The 22548-nt window shown below is 38.2% G+C and overlaps 1 protein-coding gene and 1 long non-coding RNA gene across 4 annotated transcripts in view; one reads left to right on the top strand and one right to left on the bottom strand.

Annotated features, from left to right (window-relative positions):
• Positions 1–6539: 6539 nt before the first annotated feature.
• Positions 6540–17230, bottom strand: LOC118937454 (uncharacterized). Its single transcript, XR_005034803.2, has 3 exons — positions 17119–17230; positions 6896–6966; positions 6540–6691 (listed from the first exon to the last, which is right to left on the bottom strand). It is a non-coding gene; the product is annotated as an uncharacterized LOC118937454 (long non-coding RNA).
• Positions 17231–20347: 3117 nt separating this feature from the next.
• LOC110535967 (LIM/homeobox protein LMX-1.2) overlaps positions 20348–22548 on the top strand; it is a 55766-nt gene continuing 53565 nt past the window's right edge. The window contains exons 1-3 of one of the 3 annotated variants that reach the window (XM_036935795.2): positions 20348–20584; positions 20891–21010; positions 21616–21802. In XM_036935795.2, the coding sequence (XP_036791690.1) occupies positions 20947–21010; positions 21616–21802 (251 nt within the window). In that variant the 5' untranslated portion in view covers positions 20348–20584; positions 20891–20946. Of the gene's footprint in view, positions 21011–21615; positions 21803–22548 lie in introns of all 3 variants that reach the window. The other 2 variants (XM_021621387.3, XM_021621386.3) reach the window with 2 other exon arrangements.

Below are 22548 nucleotides of genomic sequence, written 5' to 3'. Positions count from 1 at the left end.
TGATTAATGCCCTCCTTGACTGTTCCATGAGTTTTGGTGGGCGGCCCTCTTTTGGCAGGTTTGTTGTGGTGCTATATTCTTTCCATGTTTAATAATGGATTTAATGGTGCTCTGTGGGATGTTCAAAGTTCCGTTTTTTTTTATACCCCAACCTTGATCTGTACTTCTCCACAACTTTGTCCCTGACCTGTTTGGCGAGCGCCTTGGTCTTCATGGTTCCACTTGCTTGGTGGTGCACCTTGCTTAGCGGTGTTGCAGACTCTGGGGCCTTTCAGAACAAGTGTATATATACTGAGATCATGTGACACTTAGATTGCACACAGGTGGACTTTATTTAACTAATTATGTGACTTCTGAAGGTAATTGGTTGCACCAGATCTTATTTAGGGGCTTCATACCAAAGGTGGTGAATACATACGCACGCACCTCTTTTCAGTCTTTTTTTTTCACTTCTCCAATTTGGGCTATTTTATGTATGTCCATTACATGAAATCCAAATAAAAATAAATTTAAATTACAGGTTGTAATGCAAAAAAACAGGAAAAACGCCAAGGGGGTGAATACTTTGCAAGGCACTGTATATTTCCCATCATGCTCTATTGCAGGTTGATTTTTAGAATTGTTTGTTTCAATATGTGTGTTTTTGCCTGCACATTGATTGGTTGATTGATCTTATGCCACACAAAGATAAATAACATATTTCTAATATGAACTAATCCAATCTGTTAGTAGTTGGACTTATTGCACCCTTTACTGAGGTGGTTGTTCCCGTTTAGATGGATTATACATTTTCCCTACATTGGCAATCATTCTAAATGCAGGTTGTTTGCACTGGTGTAAAGCACTTAATTAAACATACTTGAAAGTACTACTTAAGTAGTCTTTAGGGGTATCTTTACTTTACTATTTATATTTTTGAAAACTTTTACTTTCCTATAGAAAAGTATGTACTTTTTACTCTGAAACCCAAAAGTACTCATTACATTTGGAATGCTTAGCATGACAGGAAAATGGTCTAATTCACACACTTATCAAGATAACATCCCTGGTCATCCCAAACTGCCTCTGATCTGGCGGACTCACTAAACACATGCTTCATTTGTAAATGATGTCTGATTGTTGGAGCGCACCCCTGGCTATCCAGAAATAAAAATAAAATGGTTTCCGTAATATATGGAATTTTAAATTATTTATATTTTTACTTTTGATATTTAAGTATATTTAAAAACAAATACTTTTAGGTTTTTACTCAAGTAGTATTTTAATCAGTGACTTTCACTTTTACTTGAGTCATTTTCTATTAACATATCTTTACTTTTAATCAAGGTTGACAATTAGTAGCTTTTTCCACCACTGGTTGGATATCCTAACTCTGGCTGGATTCCAACAGGAATTACATATCACTTTGCAAGCCAGTATAATGTGACCTGCAAGCCAGAGGTTTCAGGCCATTGTGTTGGGGTAAAACTAGGCTGTCAAAATATAGCCTTATGATATACAGTATGTAATGAATTGTGATAAAGCATTTCATATCAATGATCAAACATTCACGTAGACACTCACTTGGTGAAGGATACAGGACTGAGAGCCATTAAATGCAACAACCATCTCTCTGTCACTAGCAAACAAAGTCATGGGTGGTACTGGTAACTCTAAAATTCACCTGAAAGGCTCCCTGGGAAAATTTGCAAATAAGGCTTTATTACCCAACAGTGTTAAAACAACACCCAAAAACTTTTATAGGTACATTTTTGCCACTTTAAAGGAACAAAGAGCATTGTCACTGTTATGGTACCCTAAAAATGTTTTTTATATTTATTTTCCAAATGTACACTTTGGTACCTGTACTATCTTGTCCCCTAAGGCTAGATATGAATAAACAAGAAGTTTAGCTTTGTTTTTTTATCATACTGTAGCTTTACACGTGTTCTATGAACTACTATGTTAGGTTAACAACACAGATATTATCTATAAATGTTTCCTGCTTTACCTGCAGCCACACTTGACACTGTATTTTATTTTAATGGCCTTAGAGCTGTGTACCTGGATAGGGCCATCCATGGTAGAGGGAGGTGGTATTGCACTAACTGGTACTTTAGGACTGGTTGAAGTCGACCTTGAGGCCTCTAGTCTCTTTGTTGTTTTGTGAGTGTCGTCAGGTAGTGGAATGTTCCACTGAGCCTTTTAGAGGGGAGCTTGAACGTGTGGTCCTCCCTGCACCTCTACCTTAACAAGCCCCAACAGGACTCAGGGGGAGAGGGATATCAAAACCATCTTGGCCAAGTGCAGTGAGTGCTGTGGTGCAATGAGTGATCTCACAGAGGAGAGCAGGGCCTATCCTCGACCCCCACAGCTCTCCTCACTTCTCTGCCACGGCATCTGGGCCGTGTGAGCCACATTATTGTAATTGAGCAAGGATGTAGCTGGGTGTGATGTGATCTCTCTCTCGCTCATATTTCTCCATATGTGAGATGACCAGTCAGTCTTTTTTTCCCTCCTGGGAGAGTAGGTCTACAACACAAAGTGCCTGTAACACAGAGATCAATTAACTCCTTTCAAGTGAGATCAAAGGGCCAATGTGCTGTGTCCAGACCTCAGCAGAACCTGCAGCCTCATTAAGCCCTTGTGATTGGACGCATGAAGGGAGTTTGCTGCCATGTGTCTCATATGTGTGAGTTAGTCATAAACAAGGGTGATGTGATTGCCTAGGACAGATGTTTGCAAACAAACCAACTTGGCAATGACATTTTTATATTTCAGATTATTTACATTTTTTGTCCAATTTTGCTTTGTCCACAAATACCAGTATAGGCAAATTCAGCAACCTTACTTGGGTGTGAGTTAACAGAATATTAACTTTCAAAAGTTAGATTTTCACTGGACAGTTACTGTCGCTACTAGCCCTTCCCTGCAGTCGAATTACCAAAGTGCCCTCTAGTGGCCACATGGGTGGAATGTTATACATATTTTTTTTAATGTCATAATTAATAAACACATAATCATTTTTCACGCCAAAAATTCGGTGTTTCTATAGCAAATGGTTTTGTTTTATTTTAGTCTCCTGTGATGTATTTAAAGTGTAATATTTGGATGCAAACTCAAAACGTAATACATTTCAACTCTATGTCATGGTACAGGTATTTTGTTTTTTTAAGCCCATGTGTCTGATGTGTATACTTTTGTTTCAGAGTAGATTTGTTTAAGACTACCAAGAAACACTGTGTGACTCTGATTTAACCCACTGCACTAAAAATAATGCCACCACATTGTATAACAAACAGGAAGGGGATGGATGGGTGGTAGAGCTGGAGGTGGTGTGATACAACAAGCTGATCGTCCATGGGCAGGGCCGTGCACAGAATTAATATCTCGAAATTCACAAAATTCCAAATGCCCCCGTAGCGATAACATTGTTGAGCATAGGTCTATTTATTGCTGCAACAACATACTCACTGATCATCACAAAATAAAATCTAAAATTCCAATGTACAATTCCCTACTGAAGATGCAGCTACTCCTCTCTATGGACCCGATTCCGACTTGGGGAATTATGCCATTCTTACTCACAAACTTTTCTACGCACTTTTCAGTATTGTGGGATTATAACGATGACAGACCTATTTGAGTTTGTATTTTCAATTTTGTGGTGGCAGGTTGAGATCTGTGGTTGCAAGTACGACTCGTAGATGTGTAATTTTATTTTGAAAGCTTGTATCATGATGTATGAAAAATGTAACATGTTGCTTGACATTTGAATTCATTTGAATTTATTTTCAGAATGATTACAAATCCATTTACTAGTATGAATGATTCTGCTGTGAATAAAAAAATACACTTGCCGTTTTTAAATCTACACACACTCGGAGTTCTGTCACTGTTGTCACCTTAAAAAGAGATGTGTAAGCTTGTACAAAGTTGTGCATGTTTGTAGAAAGAGATTTCCAAGTAGAAATCTGATTTGCGCTCTGTGGGCAGGACATTTTACTCCTGACCAATCAGTTCCCCAAAACCACAACCGTCGAACCATTGACTGGATTGTTCCTTGAATCAAATCTCAGGAAGTAGCTCCCCACATGAGCAAGATATGATAAGGTAAATGAAAAGAAAACAATGTCCTTGAAAGTAATTGTCTCTTATCTGTATTCATCGATTTTTTTGTGTGTGAAAAGGCATGACAGTAGTTTGCTCATCATGTGAAACATAATGGTACATTTCAGACGAACTCCAGACCAGTCAGTGCATTGACAGCCGCTATTGCGTTAGCTAACTGGCCTCTGACATTCATCCTAGCTTTACTATCAACTAGCTAGCTTTATCAGGCAGCTTTAGATGTGAGGGGAAAACGAATATATGTGACCCGATTCAGGAAGTCACAACTTCACAGGAGAGCCCGTTTGAACCTCTGCATTTAAAAAAAAATCTAAATGCGCTTTTTGGCAGAAATGCCTTCTCGAACAGGTAACCATTCATGTGCCTTAATAACAAACTTTTATGCCATCTGTAAATACGAATGAAGCTGTTCATTTACGAGCCTAGTTGGTTTAGCCAAAGAAAAAGTCAGGAACCTTCCCGCTAGCCATGATTGGCTGAGATAATGAGTGGGCTGAACATGCCAAGAGATGAGTTTCAGATTGGTCTGCAGTGTAGCATCTTGTGTCTCAACCTTCACTTCCTGATCACAGGCCACACCAAGTTTGCTCCCGACTGGTGCTTCAGCCTCATCAAGCAGCGCTTCAGAAAGACCAGAGTGAACACTTTGTCTTAGATTGCTGGTGCTGTGAAGGACAGCACTGTGACAGGGGTTAACATCCCACAGCTGGTTAGTACCTTTCCACATCTGGATGTGGCTGGGGGTTATAGCATTTCTTTCACATGATCCATCAATTGAGACAAATGTGTCTCGGTCAGCGTCATCTAATATTTATTAAATATTTTTATCTGGACACTTTCTGTTTACCTGGAATTGCTCCTTATTGTAGGCTACTAACACTTTTAGTCTTAATCTTTACTACACTACTCACTGTTTAGCACATTATCTCACATGTGAATCCTTAAAGAGATGGGTGGGGCTGGCTTCAGACGGTATGAACAATGCTGAATGGGTGTAGACAAAGGAGAGCTCTCCAGTAGGTGCCAAAACATTAAAAGGCCCTTTTCTCAAAAGTGAGTTTACAAGTTTATCAACTTTCAAAGCAGAATTACTTTCTCATTGTACCTCAAAAATGCAGTATACCATTTTGTAGCTCTGAGTCTCTACTTTATCCAATGTAAAAAAGAAAAAATAGTTTGTTTTTTTTGCTACATAACACCGATTTGGGCCGATCAGTCACATATTTGCTAGTTAGTTAACCACCTGATTAATGAAGTTGGTTATAAATGTCATGGACTAGCTAGCTAACTCTCACCATCGTCACTGCTGTGTAGCTAATGTTAGCTAGGTTTCTAGAAAAAAATATAGACATATTTGAAGCTATTTTAAAGACTTCTTACTGACTTTTGAAAACGTGTCAAACTACTTCGTTCCACTGTTTCATTGATTAATTGGTGACTGAAAAAGTTGTCAAGAAAAATGCCCCTCCAAATTTCACTGCAAATAGACTATTAGGCTGGTTGGGTATCATTTGGCTGATGTGCACATTTACATGAGTGTTTAATTAGCCTTGTTAGCCAAGTTACTGACTGACTAGTATTATTGTTGTTCAGGTTTTTGTTGCATTTCAGCTGGAGAGGGCGTAAGATTACTAGAAAGGAGCATGCTGCCAGACCACCAAAGGACCCTAGAGGTATCACAGTCAATGTTTAAGAACTGTATTTGAATTGCCAGTTTATATCAGTGACACTAACAACATGGCTTGATCGTTCAGCAACGTGCAGTAAATGCTAACATGGCTTTGGTGGTGAAACGTACATAATGTATTTATTGTCATCTCCCTATCAGGCCACTGCATGCTGTAACACATCTGTTACCAGCTGCCTGACAGAATACTGGGGCCTTCAGTGCTTCCTTCCCTTTGATTACAGCAAGAGTCTCCTTATCTCTCTCTCATAGCCATTTAACATGTACTGTATGTAACCACTCAAATTCATGGAACATTTTGCAAATACAAGAACTGACTTATATTCACTTGTCCCTGGCTGTGTTTAGACAGGCAGCCCAATTCTGACCTTTTTTCCACTAATTGGTCTTTTGACCAATCACATCAGATCTTTTCACATCTGATTGATCAGAAGACCAATTACTGCAAAAACAATATTACTGTGGCTGCCTATCTAAATGCAGCCTATTTGTCCTATTCTTAAGTCTTGTCTGGGATATATATTTCAGTTGGCACACCTGTGTGATGTCCTTTATACATAAAACATTTTTTTCAACCTGGATATGAGACTTAAACCTTTTTGAATTATAAGCTCTAAGCGTTGTCTTGATGGATAACGTCTGCATGTTGTCAGATGTTTAGGTTACCATAGTAGTTAGTAAAAATGAGAACAGGCTAAGAAACAGTAATTGTTTTGTAACCTATAAAAAAAATGAACGAGTAGTTTATACAAAACTTTATTGCATTTGGTGGTCATCCCCCAAATTTGAAGCCATGATAGTTGCATCCTTCCTCAAGGAACTGTTTATAGCTTACAACATGGTGGCAGGTTTTTTGATGTTCTGCTCTAGAGTTCCATGGCCCGGTAGACTCACCTGGGAACAGAGGGATGGAAGCGTTAGTTTTTATAAAGGTCTGGGAGACTTTTAGTGGGAGGAGAGTACATGTGTTTTGGAGTGAGTACAGTAAATCCAACCAGTGGCCCTGGATAATATGATATGTGTCATCACACAGACGGACAACCATAGTGAAGAAGGTTTACATGGTGCATCAAGTATATTACCCCCAGCGGAGCTTACTTCTCTGGAGAGATCACAGGTAGTTGATCTAAAAGGCTCTGGAGGTCCTTGGAATATTCTGTCTCTAGCACCTGTAGAGAGATGGATAGAGGTACGGAATGCTCTTGCAAGAGAGTTAACATGTATATGTTGATTATTGAGGACTATAAGGGTGCCTTCCAATCAGTCAAATGGATGAGTAAAAGGGGCAGGGGGTTTCAAGTTGTATCTTCATGTCTGTAACTTCACTCTCACTCCTAAGACCTCACCCCTGACCTCCCATTGGCCCAAAACTCTCTAATCAGTCTCTCGGACAAGGAGTTACTCCAGGAGTAGACAAGTGTATGAGGCGTAGGGCTTCTCACTCTGCATATGAGTGTAGTATTAGCTATATATACAGTATATAAACAATATGCATGATTTACTGACATGGAGTGCTCCATGTTCCTGGTGGTAGCAGGCCTCAAACTGGATGCAGGGAAATGTTCTGCCTTGTATTATGATTCTATACATCTTCACCAGGCTCGAGGAAATCATATGACAAACCTACATAGATTAACAAAATAAAATGGTGACTGTATTTGGTCAATTGAAGTCATGACAGCCATAGGTTCTTTACACAGAAGTGTTTTTTGTTCCAGCACTTCACTAACGCCTCATTCAACTAATTGTGGTCAAAATCTAACAAAAACGAGCAGAACGTGGGAATAAATGAACCTCACTGCTCAAATTTCAGTGCTGGTTCAAGTTACTGAGAACACCAACTACCTTTAATGTGTCATCATTTTTGTAAACAGTTTTACATATTCATAAGCTTGATCAAGTTTACCAGTTTACTTTTATCTAGCTAATATTTTTGCAGTGAAATTGAGAGGGGCATTTTTCTAGCCAACTTTTTCAGTCTCCAATTAATCAGTAAACAGGCAGTGGAATGACGTAGTTAGACAAGTGTTCAAAAGTCAGTTACAAGTCTTATTTTCTAGAAACCTAGCTAACATTAGCTACACTTTAGTGATGATGGTGGGAGTTAGCTAGCTTTTCCCAGCAGTTTCAATGGCATTTATACTCAACTTCATCAATCAGATGGTTAATTAAATAGCAAATATATTTGTGTTCCTTGCATCTAAAGCTGCCTGATAAAGCTAGCCAGTTGATGGTGAAACTAGGATGAATGTCAGAGGCCAGCTAGCTAATGCAATAGCTGGTCTGGAGTTTGTCTGAAATGTACCATTATATTCTAAATGATAAACAAACTACTGTCATGCCTTTTCACACAAAAAAATGTATGAATACAAATAAAATAGACTATTGATTTCAAGTAGATTTTTTTAGTTTCTTTTAACTCATCCTCTCTTGCTAAAAAAAACTTTAAACAACTTTTTTTTAAATCCTTTCTTGCTCATGTGGGTAGCTACTTCCTGACATTTGATTGATGGAACAATCCAGCCAATGGTTAGGTGGTTGTGGTTTTGACAGAAGGAACTAATTGGTCAAGAGTAAAAGTTCCTGCCCCCAGCACGCAAATCACATCTTGACTTGCAAGTCTCTTTCGATTTGCAAATCTCTTTCAAAAAATGTACAAAACTTGGTGACAGTTTAAGAATATCTTGGTAATGTATCAACAGTGACAGAACTCGGAGTGTACACAGATTCAAAATCTGCAAGTGTTATTTTGATTCACAGTAAACTCGTAAATGAACTAATAATGAATAATAATAATAATTCTGAAAATAAATTATACTGCCAAATCTTATTGAATGTATACAAATATCAAAATGCAAGTTTGCAACCGTTGTTAAATCTTTCACAAATCATGATACAAGCTTGCAAAATTAAATTACACATTTGCGAATCGTGCTTACAACCACGAATCTCAATGTGCGGCCACAAAATTCAAAATAAAAACCCACATAGGTCTGTCATCATTAGAATCCCATACGGTAGTTGGTATTCAGATTTATTTTAGGAAGGTGCATAACGGCTTTGCATAAAATACATGTCATTCAGCTGCTGAAATCCCACCCACTTGCTGGCCAACATATGTTCTTGTGGTGTACGGTATACCTTTTAGTTGGGCTTTTGTTGACAGACTCAATAGAATACTGACTGGTTCAGCAGAATAATAAGGATCAATGAAAGAAAGCCATCTAAATACATGCAAATTCATCTCCGTTTTAGCACCAATTAGTAGATGTAAATATACTCTGATTTTGAAGATTATTTAGGTTTAGGAAAGTGAATCATAAAAAACAGGGTTGGAAAGCCTTTACATATGAAAGAAAGAAAATGGTGGTTTGATTCATTCAGAAAATTGCCAAACTCAGTTATTTAACCCATGCTAATGTTGGAAGATTAGTGTGCATATAATTATAATAGGGAGAATAGTGTACAACAGTAGGCTATACCCTCATTTATTGCCTGCGCTAACCATGGAAATGTGTGATGACACAGCCAAGTATTGCACCATGGGTCAAGTTCAAACTGTTATGGCTTAGTCTGTGCTCTGCTTCGTAACGATTTAATGAGCAAACGTGTCTTTTTTTTATATTATCAAATGTTACTAAAGATCCTTAGGAATAACCACATGGCCATAACAGAGAAAACATAGGAAGCATAGGAAGTACATTTCACAGGAGCTCCTCAAGAGGAAGCTGACGATGGTAAGAAAAGTACAAAAAACAAGCCAGAGCTCCCACCTCAGATGTTGAATACACGGAACATGCCAATCAATTCTTCTAAGTTTGTGTTGACGGCCGACACGTCCCTAGTGTGCTACGTGCCAAAGAAAGGCAAAAATGTGGTACTCATGAGTACGCTGCACAGAGATGAGATAATCTGTGACCAGGAACATCAAAAAACAGAAACCATAATGGATTACAATGCCACAGAAGGAGGGATGGACAATTTAGATAAGCTGGTGACTGGCTACAGCTGCAAAAGAAGAACCCTACGCTGGCCATTTGTGATATTCTTCAACATCTTGGACATCTCAGCATACAACGCGTTTGTCATCTGGATGGCGTTGAACCCAGATTGGAACAGAGGGATGCTCCAGAGGAGACAGCTCTTTCTCGAGGAGCTGGGCAAGGCATTAGTAATACCTCAAATACAGAGGAGGCAACACATAAGGACTCTTGGAAGATTAGTCCAAATGGGGACTAAAAGAGATCCTAATAAAATCCAATCAAATCAAATCCCAAGAACCCCAGGTTCTGCAGCCATTGTGAGGAGGATTCAGGAGGAGGATGCTGGTGCCCCAGCCGCCCGTCCCACAGAACCAAGAACTCCAATACCGGAAGTGAGTGTGAGTGATGTTGTTGCATGTGTGTGTGTCTGACTCTCCTACCTTGGCCTGCTGTAACTATGTATGTATGTACTGTATGTATGTATGTATGTATGTATGTATGTATGTATGTATGTATGTATGTATGTATGTATGTATGTGAGTGAGTGAATGAGTGAGTGAGTGAGTGAGTGAGTGAGTGAGTGAGATGTTAGTAAAATTCCTGAACTAAGTGTTTTCAACATTGTAGATTGCAGCCGCTAGCAACAAGAAGAAGCACTGCAATGTGACTGGCCTCAAGAAGGACAGGAAGACACAGTACACATGCATCAAGTGCAAGAAATACATTTGCAACACACACACAGTAAAACTATATCCCTCATGTTGTGTGTAGACCGGCCTTAATTTATGTTCAATAGGGCTCATTTTCAATTTCCATAAATACTGTATGTAAGATTTGTCCTTCCAATTTGTTCTGTTCAAAGCAATTAACATCAATAGTGAGGAAAACCTTGTTTCATTTCTATTTGTTCAAGATAAACATGATTTATTCCACCCATGTCTTGATTATAATTGATTTTTGTTAACAAAAATCACATTTTATTAAATAAAACAATATTTATTGATAAATGTGATCTAGCAATGGTAAATGGCAAATATGAATCATGTATGCTGTCTATATTGCTTGTGATTGACATAAGTCAACATCTGCGTATTAAGTATTTTTATGTCAACTGTTATGGCTGTATTGTTTTAAAAACCCAATATGAATAATAACAATGTGAATAACAAAAACATGAACACCACACAAGGTCAGAATATGCATAAAGAGAAAAGTGCATGAGAAGGGATAAATGTTCCATTTATGCATGTTTAACTCGGGTTGGAACTGGGCCCTATGTCTTACTGCCTGTCTGCTGCTTGTATCAGCCAACCAGACCGGATATTGATGATGATGTAGGCTAAATCAAGTGTTATCAAGTGTTAATCAAATGTCATGCCGCTGTGGCAGTACGGTACTGTTGATATTTAAACTAGGTCGCTAGCTTCACACACACTCGACCTGTGACAGCATCTCATGCATGTACGGATACCAGGCACATGCAATCTCTGTACAGGGCAGACTGGGTAAAAAAAGATGAGCTCCATACAGGGCAGATGAAAAGGTTTAACCAATGGGTGGTCGAACTTGATGACATCACAGTGACTTACGGGCATTGGGTTCCAAAAGCAATGACAAAAAAATGTATACAAAAAATAATTTTTGTGGAAATTATACCACCACCCAGAAGGGCGTTTTGGAGACTAGAAGGGAAAATGGGCATGTGCTCTGCACAGGTAGAGCCCTATCTGTGCACGTGCCTGGCCATGAGGAGAGAGGAGAGACTTACTCCACAGACAGGTGCAGTGACCCTGTACACCCCTGGAGGTGCCACATGCATTTTATTGGACATTTATGGTTGGCCAGCTTTTTTTTAACACAGCCACCTGGATGCAATAAAGGGTCAGCTCTGAGCTCCGGTTGCCCATGGGATTACCCAGCAACTCCCGTGGGACGCTTGCCCAGTTAAGATGTTTATTAAGCTGAAAGTGGTCCGGAGGGAAAACAGAAAGGTATTGAGAGATTTGGGCTAGCAGTTTTCTTGTTAGTTGTAGCGCTCCACAGAGGATTGGTTTATTTCCCCTGCTGAACCCAGAAGGAGGACGTAACAGGGTCAGTTCATAGGGCATGAGTTTGCCAAAGTGGTAACTAGGCACACAAACTCCAGGAAGGAAATTCCTGCAGACCAGTGAGGTCCCTTTCTAACAATCACCCTTTTAGTTACTCCCACATTACTGAGGAACACCATACAGAGCTGACCGGTGGCATGTTAGGTGAACATTCTTTAATTGTTGACAATCTTTTTTTGTGACTTGCAGAAAAAAAAGCTAAATGGTGCCAAATGTATTTTAAGAACATGTTACATTCATAATCATCAAAACAGTATTAGCAGGAAACCTTGTCCTGTACTGTATGTCTACACAGTAGATGATTGTTTTTCTAGTTTTTCATGACCTTCATGAGTACCACTAGACCACTAGTTCAAAGCCCTGGTCCTCAGCCCCAGGTGGGGTGCTCTGATAACTTAATTTAGCCTGTTAGCTCTCCTTTAAGGGGCTGAAAACACCCACTAATATATTCATTAGACTTTATGGTTCTCTGCTCTGGCTTTCTCATCTTGACAAAAGCCAGAGAGCTTTTTCCTCTCTCTCTCTCTCTCTCTCTCTCTCTCTCTCTCTCTCTCTCTCTCTCTCTCTCTCTCTCTCTCTCTCTCTCTCAGTCAGACGTTCCAAGTATTTCTTAGTTTCTGGAAGGGATATACTGAAGTTGTGGTCAGCACATAAGGAGCAGCACGTTGTGATGGAAAGGGGTTTTAGATTACTCTGCCTAATGTTTAGGACAGATTGGAAATGTTTGCTTGTGACAGACGCTGTCTAAATCTTCACTACCAGATCCACCCAGCTGAAAAACATCTGGTGGATTTCTACCTTTTCTCTGAAGTGCAGACTTGTAATGACACACACACACACACACACACACACACACACTTCCCCAGGAACACTGTGGTACACCTATGGACTTCACAAGAAAAGTGACATTTACCTAAAGTAATGAACTTGATTCTATAAATAAAAATATTTGTCTAAATACCTTTCTAACTGTGGCCCCTAAGCCATTGCACAGCGGTTGTGACCGTAACATAGCCAACACACATATACTAATGGTTTCTGACTTACTTTGCATGCATGTATAACTGCAATAAGTGAAGAAATCATGCCTTTGGTTTCCTGACACTTTTTTCCAAGTATCTCTATAATGGATTCTCCATAGTGTGGTGTTCATCATGATTATACATCTTTCTGGAGTCCTAAAGCTAACATGACATTATGACATAGCTTGGGGTATTTAGATCCATTCAGAATGTCTTTCAGTGCTCTAGCCACAAGGTCTGTAGGAACATGGAGAATGTATGTGTCCCACATGAGTAAAAGCTGTGTACGCCTGCTGTAAATGGCACATATCCCAAGATCATGCTTGGAACTTCCTGCAGCCTTGCTTTCTGTCAGGGATACATTATTGTCCTGGAGACAAATCATATGAACAACACAACAATCCAAATCGCGCCAGAATTGAGAGACATTTGCCATCACCAGAGCAGCAAAGCAGGCAAAGCAACTAGATCCATATTACTGCATCTTATATAATTATCAAGAAAGATACTCTCGCTGACCATTTTTGTGAGCAAATGGAACTTGTACGCGAGTAAACGGAGGAACGTGCATGTTCTCTATTGTTTCAGCTGAGTAGTCTCTGCTCTGGTCTTTCTATCATCTCCCACTCACAAACACAACTCCCCTGTCTGTCTATTTGGCCTATTAACTTATCCAGATGTGGCTTGGTTTTCTATGTACTGTTCTACAGCCCTGTTCTGCAATTACTTCAGTTGCCTAATGTTTCTTAGTCACAGCAATATCCATATGCCAGATGGATCATACCAACCTTTAACTATGGTCACCACCAGTCGGGTAGTGTCACGGATAGATGTTGAGTGACTGACACAGATTTGGTATTAATGGGGTTTTGATCATGCAGAATTCTGCCGTACTTTGATTGTTTTCAATGTGTTTAAGGTGTTTTACAGGTTTCTGGCTGCACATTTTGTGTGTGCTTTGTGAAACTTTGCTGTAACGGCAGGGAAAGGAGAACCATCCTTCATTGGCAACCCAGTACTCTTTACTTGGTTCTACATTTGTTTGTTAGTGTTTGTATATGATGTGCCCGTCTGGAATCAAGTCATTTCTGAATGACAGATATAGTTTTTTATTCTCAATAAATATTGCTCAGATTATATGACTCACTCATTATATGCGCAACATGACATTACTGTTCACAGTAACTTTGTGTAACAATTTGACATGCTCAGTTATTGTAGACAACATGCATTCAAGATTTTGACATTACACATCTGCTACCATATAAACTGTTAGATAATCTGTTACCATATTCAATTAGAAGTAGTTCTGGAGCTGAAACAGTATCTGAGACTTTCAGTGTTTGTGAATGAACCACAAGTTGAGTCACATTGGGTTTTACTGTCCAGCAGGGGGCATCACTGTAGTTCTGTTATACTATAGAGGAGAGCCGTTGTGCTTCAGATGGGGGGTTTCTCTCATACGGGTGTAGACTGGTACTGTGAAAATGATCATGTCAACACTGTTGTTGTGTTGTTCTTTTGTTGTTGTTGATGTATGATAAAGTATGTTTGTCTTTATTGATGTTGCCAGTATACTTACAGCACTCTGTTCCTTATTTATATGTATCTGTAAGAGTACATTCTGCTGTGAACGCTACCTGTTTGTTCAGAGAGGGGTTACCACTGTATTTTAAAATGATAATGTCACTTTGAGATTCCTGCATGATATACATATAATATATTATATATATATATATATATATATATATATATATATATATATATATATATAATATTTCACAATTTTAACTCATTTTCATGGTGTTTTTAAGGCTCATCGTTTCACTGTCCTATATTTTGTTTACTATATTATGTTATGTTTGATTGGGCTAAATCAAGGATATTTGTAGTTTGGGATGTTAGTGTATCAAAGAGGGCTTGATTGAGTTGCACGATAAAGGATTCTGATGGTCTATTCCCCAGGTGTGACCTTCAGAAGTCAAGAGGTGAGAGTTGAAAAAAACAATACCTATAGTTAAAAAAGTATCCTATGGCTATTTTGTATGATATCCCACCAGCCATCTCATGTTCTGTGTACCTCAGCCTATGCTTGTAAGCGGCTACTTAAACTAGCGTAAGTCATATCTTGTGTGGGGCAAACAAGACCGCTAGAGAGGTTTTATCCTTGCCTTTAAAGAAGCATCATGGAGAGCCAAAGGTTCTGAGGAACATTCATTACAAGATCAAAGTGAGTTAAACCACCAATGTCCTCAGCCACTGCAATTTACTGTATGTCTCTGGTGTAATCTTTCAGTCAGGGATGGGCTTTTTCACTAAGATTTCCAGACTAAATAATCCGTCCGTTTTTATGAAACGGAAGTTTGTTTTGCATTCCTGTATTTCTGTATCCTTTTGTAGCCATTCAATATTTTGGAATAATATTTATTTGACATTAATATCATCCGATCTGATGTATTTCAAATCTGGTTAGTGTTTGGTAGAATATAAGCTCCTTGTAAAAAGCTTTACAATGTTTTCCACAATGTTTCATCTCTAAGTGCTTATTTCTATTATTATGTTGATTATTGTTGGATATGTTGAAAGCCAGCCTACCAATTGTACAGGTTGTACCAATTGTAACTCAAATTCACCCGTTTGCCCCACAATTTATTCATCCCCAATATACTGTAATATCGTAGTTTGTACCCCATGCACAATATTGAAATAGAACAACTTGTATACTAGAGAGAGTGAAAACTATGTGTCCATACAAAATTCATTTTCTACTACTGTGAACGAACACATTTGTCACATTTTGACACATTGATATTTTGATGCATAATCAAGATAGCATTCAAAATCAGGTATTGGGTTGGCTTTTATTGTAGTTCATCAATCCCTATGCAAACACATTATTTCACTTATATTCTGCATGTTCCATTTTAGCGTAAGCAAACGTGTTCCCAAGCTATTCACAAAAGCTTTAAGTCACTTTGAAAATGGTATCATTCATTTCTCTATGCTATAGCCTTCTAGTAACCTGGTAATCATGTTTATACTGGTAATTACAGTCAAACTAATGCTGGATGAATATTACAATATTAAAAATGTAAAGACTCCCATAGACTTTTTGGTCAGAGTTTGCATTAAAGTAAATTGCAATATAGTTCCCAAGTTAAGTTAAGTGTATTCAAAAACCCGTGAAATACAAAACAATCAAATTAATGTCTACTTGGCAATATTACACCACAATTTGAGGTTTTCATTATAATTAATAATAACAATAATAATAATAAGAAGAATGGTAACAACAATAGTGCAAAGATAACAGTAATAACAGTAAATCAACGTCAATACAACGAATTTCTGCTGTAATTCAACTAGTTATCACAACATGTTCGAGACCCATCATTATGATGGCGGTAAAGATATAAAGTGGTCTTTGAGTTGTCTTATAAATCCATAATCTGTCTTTGATATAGTTGTTATAACCTGTGTTTAATTCCTTATCGGTCTGTTATAGTAGGTTTGGCGATTATATAACAAGTAACATAAGGTTCTCAGAGCCGATAATGAAATAGGTCTTGACCTGACCCCTCACATCTCTCTCAGTGATCTCACACAAACACACAGTCTTTGCCCCGGGCTCTCACAGTTAACATTTCGCGGTATGGAGGGTAAAAACGTGAAGAATGAAGAATAAATCACATTTGGTTGTCATATAAATGTTGAATATAAGATGACTTGTGCAGGGTTCCCTTCCAAAAGAAACGTCGGTCTTAATGAGACTCTCCGATAAAATAAAGGTAAAATAATACATACAAATAAACAAATGACTTCAACGAATTTATTTGATTTTTAAATTTTTGCCTTTTGATTTTTGTTTGTTTTACTACATTATTGTCTACTTTACCGTAGGAAAAACGCAATAACAATTGATAAAATAATATATTAACCTGGGTGACAAAGTAGCCTACATTCAGTTGCAGAATATAGTTTTTCTTATGCGCAAGACTAAAAAAATGACTCGCATGGGCCTATTTAGACATTTCTGTAAATTAACAATACGAAGTTTATTCTTCGGCTACTGGTTTCGTTTACTTATGTCTTGTATGGCCTGTTGCCTATTTCAAATCTAAATAAAGGCAATATCGTTGTTGCCATATAGGCCAGCAACGAATTGAACTTGAGCTTTCATGCATTGCATTTAAACAATAACCTCTTACCTTTTCGGTGGATGCAATGGAAATGGGTTGTTTTACTGAAAACAGATTCTCATAACCTTCTTAGCATACTTATTGGGACCTTTTCCCAGGGTGCACATGCAACACACCTGCTGCGTGAAGTTTCTTCCATAGTTTAGGGGGAGGCGTTCTCATGTAGAGACCCATTAAACGCCGCGGGCAAAAACATAGCATTTGGTTTATTATTGGCATATGCGATTGGTGTCCGACTGCGTAGTTTGTATTAATTATAATCGCTTTTGAATTTTCTTGTCGATATGACACAATGGTAGAGAGTAGTATTCTGTTTCAACCCTTTGAATAGTTAGTCCAATATACGGACGACATTTACCAAGTGGAAAATGAGAGGAGGTTGATATTTTACAAACACATCACAGATGTGTCATGCAGGGCATTTCTAGTGCAGCGTTACATCCTTAGCAGGTTTAGGCAACCATCCTTAGTCAGGCAGGTCAATCCCATAGAAATACGGTTCATGAAGCCGAACCCTACGTTGTCTATCTATTATAGATATATTATTCTATTGTACTCGAATTATCTATTTCTCAAAATACATGTTTCTGAATCCTCTGACATACAGTATAAAGGCTTGGTAAATAGAATACATTAGTATCTTTTGAGGCAGTAGTTTTGCAAATAAACAAATATATTTCCCCAATCAAATCCAGGCCAGTTGCAATCCAGAATATGTCTAAATAGTCGACGCATGAAGCATTGTAGTCAACACAATTCTTCCAACAGACCGAGTCCTTAGCAGTTCTTCTTCTGAACGCCAGAGGGCATCGTAAACAAATCATGGACCAGTTCTATGGCTTTGAACGTTGCAAAGTGGGCTAGTTCACCATATTGTCCACAAAGGATATCAAGAACACATATGGATACGGTAGGCCTAACCTAACATTTTTAAAATGTTACATGATCATTTATTGTCATTTTTTTATTCAGAATTTTGCTTTCCTGGTATTTTATATAGTAATATACCTGGCTATTTTGAATGTCTTAACTGCGATTGTAAATGTATTCTTATTCATATTATTGTTATTATTGTTTTGGTTGTTTTGTATTTGATGTGGCTGCAAATTCTTAGTGTAAAGTGCTGTTATTCGCAATCAAATTTGAGTTACAATATTTCTGGCATCTTCGACATACTTCTTATACATTATTTATGTATCAACTCAGCAGCAACATGTAACAATATTGCTCAGAGTCGCCTATGGACTAAATGCACTAAACTATTAGCACCTGATTTAGATCCATTAAGCTATTTAAACAACGGGGGGAAAAAATGCAGCAGTTTCATTTAGTTCGCTGACAAGTAGGTTTGAGATTGATTGAGTATTTATTTGACTACCAGGACATTTAGGATATCCTTTGGATTTAGACGCGCTGCGATAAATAATAGCCGATTCGAGTAATTAACTTAAGCAGAGGCCGTCTCTTCCAACCCACCTCCTGCCCGATGCTGTGCTTGATCAAACTGAGACCAGAATCACATTAGAACCGTAGATCTGAGTTCTCTTCATACCCAAAACTATGGGCAAAGGAATGCTCAAAACCATGAAGGTGTGCATATTGCAAGATCTTCTAGGCCTGTAATTAGTGGTGTATTGGCCTACTGTAGAGATAGAGAGGGATGAGGTATACGAGGTAGGGTATCTCAGAGTTACTGCCCGAAGTGTCCCAATGCCTCCAATGTACTGAATCCCTAGACTACTACAAAAGGGGAGGCATAACGAATTATGTACAGCACCCTGTAATTTCAGCTACGGGCGACTCGCATTCCTCACCTTTGCCGACATCTTAAAACACAAAACCCGCATTGGAAAGCTAAAATATTTTACATATAGGACAAACATTATGTTATATAGGCTAGGCCTACATAGTGGAAACTCGTTGCATTTAATTTAATTTATTTTAATGGTTTAACATGGTTTATTTTCTTTACATGTATATCATTGTTTGAAATTGGGAATAATTTAGAATTGAGGAATGTGCCTCTTTTTTTTCGTTGGGGATAGTATTTTCGATTCCAAGGCTTGCTTTTCTGAGCCATCCTGTCATGAATAAATCGGTGTGCATCTCAGTCACAACTGAGGACACCTGCGATTGATAAAAACAGATGAAAGGAACAGCCCTCTGCTGAATTATAATGATGGCCTGTGTCCGGCACAGAACAGCATAATTGTGTCAGTATGAATAATTAGTATAACTACACTTATTTGTTTTTGCTAAATGTTGTGATTGCAATGCATAATTGTTTAGTATAATTTTACACTACACCACAATAATAACATTTTCGGGTTGCCCACAACCAACAATAAAAGGATATCCAACTGCATACAATAACTATGCTAATGAAAATTAGGTGTACAAGCAAACAGGTCGCATTTCATAATGTATTAGGCAACAGTATTATTAACAATTTAACATAAACCTATATTGTTAAAATGATAGCTCTAAATGAATGAATGAACGACATAAAAAAAAAAGGTTCCATCCTGTTTTTAAAATACATTGCAAATGGATATAGGCTACTGCTTAAAAAGTCAGTATAGGCTACGCTGCTCAGTTATCGCCACCCCATCGCCAGGTGCGTCGGCGGTAGAGGGGTCACTAGGTTCAAGTCTTTGTAGTGGACACAATACCACAAAGCATGTGCACTTCGAACGCGTGATGGTCCAATACTTGATTTCAAAGCATTTACTAACCTATGTGAAAACAAGAAGAAGGAGAAGAAGAAGGAGGAGAAGAAGGAGAAGGAGGAGGAGAAAAAAGAAGCATCATCCTCACCAACACCAACAAAATCAACAACAATAGGCCTACTGGGCTACTTCTACTATGTAGTAATAATAATAATAATAATAAGAATAATAATAACAAAAATAAGCATTATCAGCATCATCATCATTATCATCATCAACACAATAATAATGCATTAGAATCTTAACAATAGTACACTTTTAGCTAAATAAAAATATATTGCAAATGGTCGTAGCAAGTTACTTGATATACCTCTAGTTTACTATGTACAGTATTTGAGTTGTCTATTTTATAATTGTTGTACACTGACTGTACTTTTTTCTTTCTCACCATATTGTCTATAGCTTTGTTCAAAGTGATAGCCGAAACTCAGTTCAACTCTTTAGAGCGCACCAAAAGTGAGCACCAATAGCATCCCAATGTCAGTAAATAGTCAAAAAAAAAGTGACGTGACCACGGAGGGGTGGGAGGAGGATCTATTGGCTTCAATCTTGGTCTGAGACTTTTCAAGCTGCAGAGATCCGACCGAGGGGCATAGTATTTGAAGAGTTACCATTGGAACATTTCACTCATATTTCTTGGAGTTACAATTGTTGTTGTTTTTGTTGTTTTGGAAGCAAATGCTTGAGCGGATACGTCCCTCCTCCATAGCCTTCTCTTCTGGCCACGCTCGGGTGCAAACAAGAAGGTAGCCGAAACGTATTCAGTCCAAATTAACAGGTGACTGCTCAAAATAGTGTTTGTCAAATTTATTGCCGCTTCTTACGATTCTGTGACATCTGAAGATTCTGCTTAGGAGAGCCCCACAAAAAGTGGAGCCGGTCTTAACATTGGGACGCCTTTTTTAATTTAATTTTTTTTTAATTAGCGATCTGGGAACACACATTGTTTGTGTATGTGTGTGTGCGAGTAGTCTCAGCAAATATTGTGGGCTTTAGCTAGGATTTGAAGCGAAAACAAGTCTGACAGTACATTGTTATGGATATTGCAACAGGTCCCAAGTCACTAGAACGCTGTTTCTCGAAGAGAAACCATTCCAAGTACCCAAGGATGTTAGACGGTATAAAGATTGAAGATAATCCCCATCGTCAAGATACCCTTGGAGTCATGCTTGGTAAGTCCTGTTTAGTTTCATCTGCATCCATAGTATTAAAAGAGCCGGAGAGTGCAGATAGCACACACAATACGAGACCTTTGATGAACACACCATTGCTGCAATTGTATGTCTGCAGCTATGCAGACTATATCATCTCATGACCCGTAGGCCTCCTACCTTAACATTTGATATATTTTACAATTTTCTTTAGATGTCATTTTAAATATGAATGTATTGTATTCTTAGCAACAAATAACACAAATGACTGATCACTGTGTTCACGATCTATGTATTACTCTGGCACAATAGCCTGTTTCATTCATTTGTGAAATTATTACTACGTCAAATCATTTGATGACAATTACTGTAATTGATTGCTGCTTGTTAGGACATAGGCTTGATCATTGAGGTTATTAGACTAGGCCCTACAACCTGGTCTTGTAGTGTGATAAGGACTGCTTGTGTTTTCTCTTTTATAGTTACCTGTTTATGACATGTTTATAATCTATTACTTCATATTTAATATCTAAACTGAACATTTAAATTGTAAATAAAGAAATACAAAAATAGAGCTAGTATGAATATTATTGTTGAATTTTAAACTTATTTTGCATCCATTTTAGGGACAGAATACCATCACCGATCTGTATGTGAAGGATGCCAGCGTCCAATATCTGACCGGTTTCTGATGAGAGTCAACGATTCCTCATGGCACGAGGAGTGTTTGCAGTGCGCTGTGTGTCAACAACCTCTCACTACCAGTTGTTACTTCCGGGATAGGAAACTGTACTGCAAACATGACTACCAACAGTAAGGACAATAATACTTATATATGTTGTGTGGTTGTTTTACGCGCAAGGATATATCACCAAGTAGGCCTTGGCTAGGCCTAGCCTACAACCAATTGGGAATCATGAGTATAATTCTGGTTTAGAGTTTGTTCAACCATTTCAGAATTGCAGCAGAATAACCCACTTTGATTTAATTGATGTCATCAGGCCTATACTGTTAGCTGATGTGTCCAATTTTCCAATAATTTCACTCTTCACGCGGTCGAATGCGGTCCTCTTGCGCAAGCACAGATACGCGCTTCCGTTAGGCCTACTTGTCAGTTGCCTGGACTTATATCGCTCTTTAGAAAACATGGGCAACATTTACGCCCATCATAGACCTATAATTGAAAAAATTAAGCTTTTCAATATTTTCTTTATTTTTATTATATGGCGTGTGATAACAGGTAGGCCTACAGGCAGCCAGTTTCAATTCACGTTAGTGTTAGTCGTAATTATTTTCTAACGTTGATGTAGGTAGCCTATGCAGTGTCCACCACTTGGTCGAAATGATAGTCAGTCACAGAACAGTTGGTTTTTAGTGGCACTTTATTATCTGCAATTTCGTTTATATTTTATATTGTTATGACGTGGATCTCTTGCGGCAAGTGTTTAATTTGTCGTTGGATTGGAGACCGATGGTAGTCACTGCAGCGTTCAGTGGAGCATTTAGCCTAACCTTGTTCATAGTAGTAGGACGGCAAGATTAATGTCTAAACCTCAACC

Source organism: Oncorhynchus mykiss, chromosome 11 (assembly GCF_057628025.1).
Source record: "Oncorhynchus mykiss isolate SJ-2025 chromosome 11, ASM5762802v1, whole genome shotgun sequence".
In the NCBI taxonomy this organism is placed as follows: Eukaryota; Metazoa; Chordata; class Actinopteri; order Salmoniformes; family Salmonidae; genus Oncorhynchus; species Oncorhynchus mykiss.
This window is presented reverse-complemented; position numbering and strand designations above follow the sequence as displayed.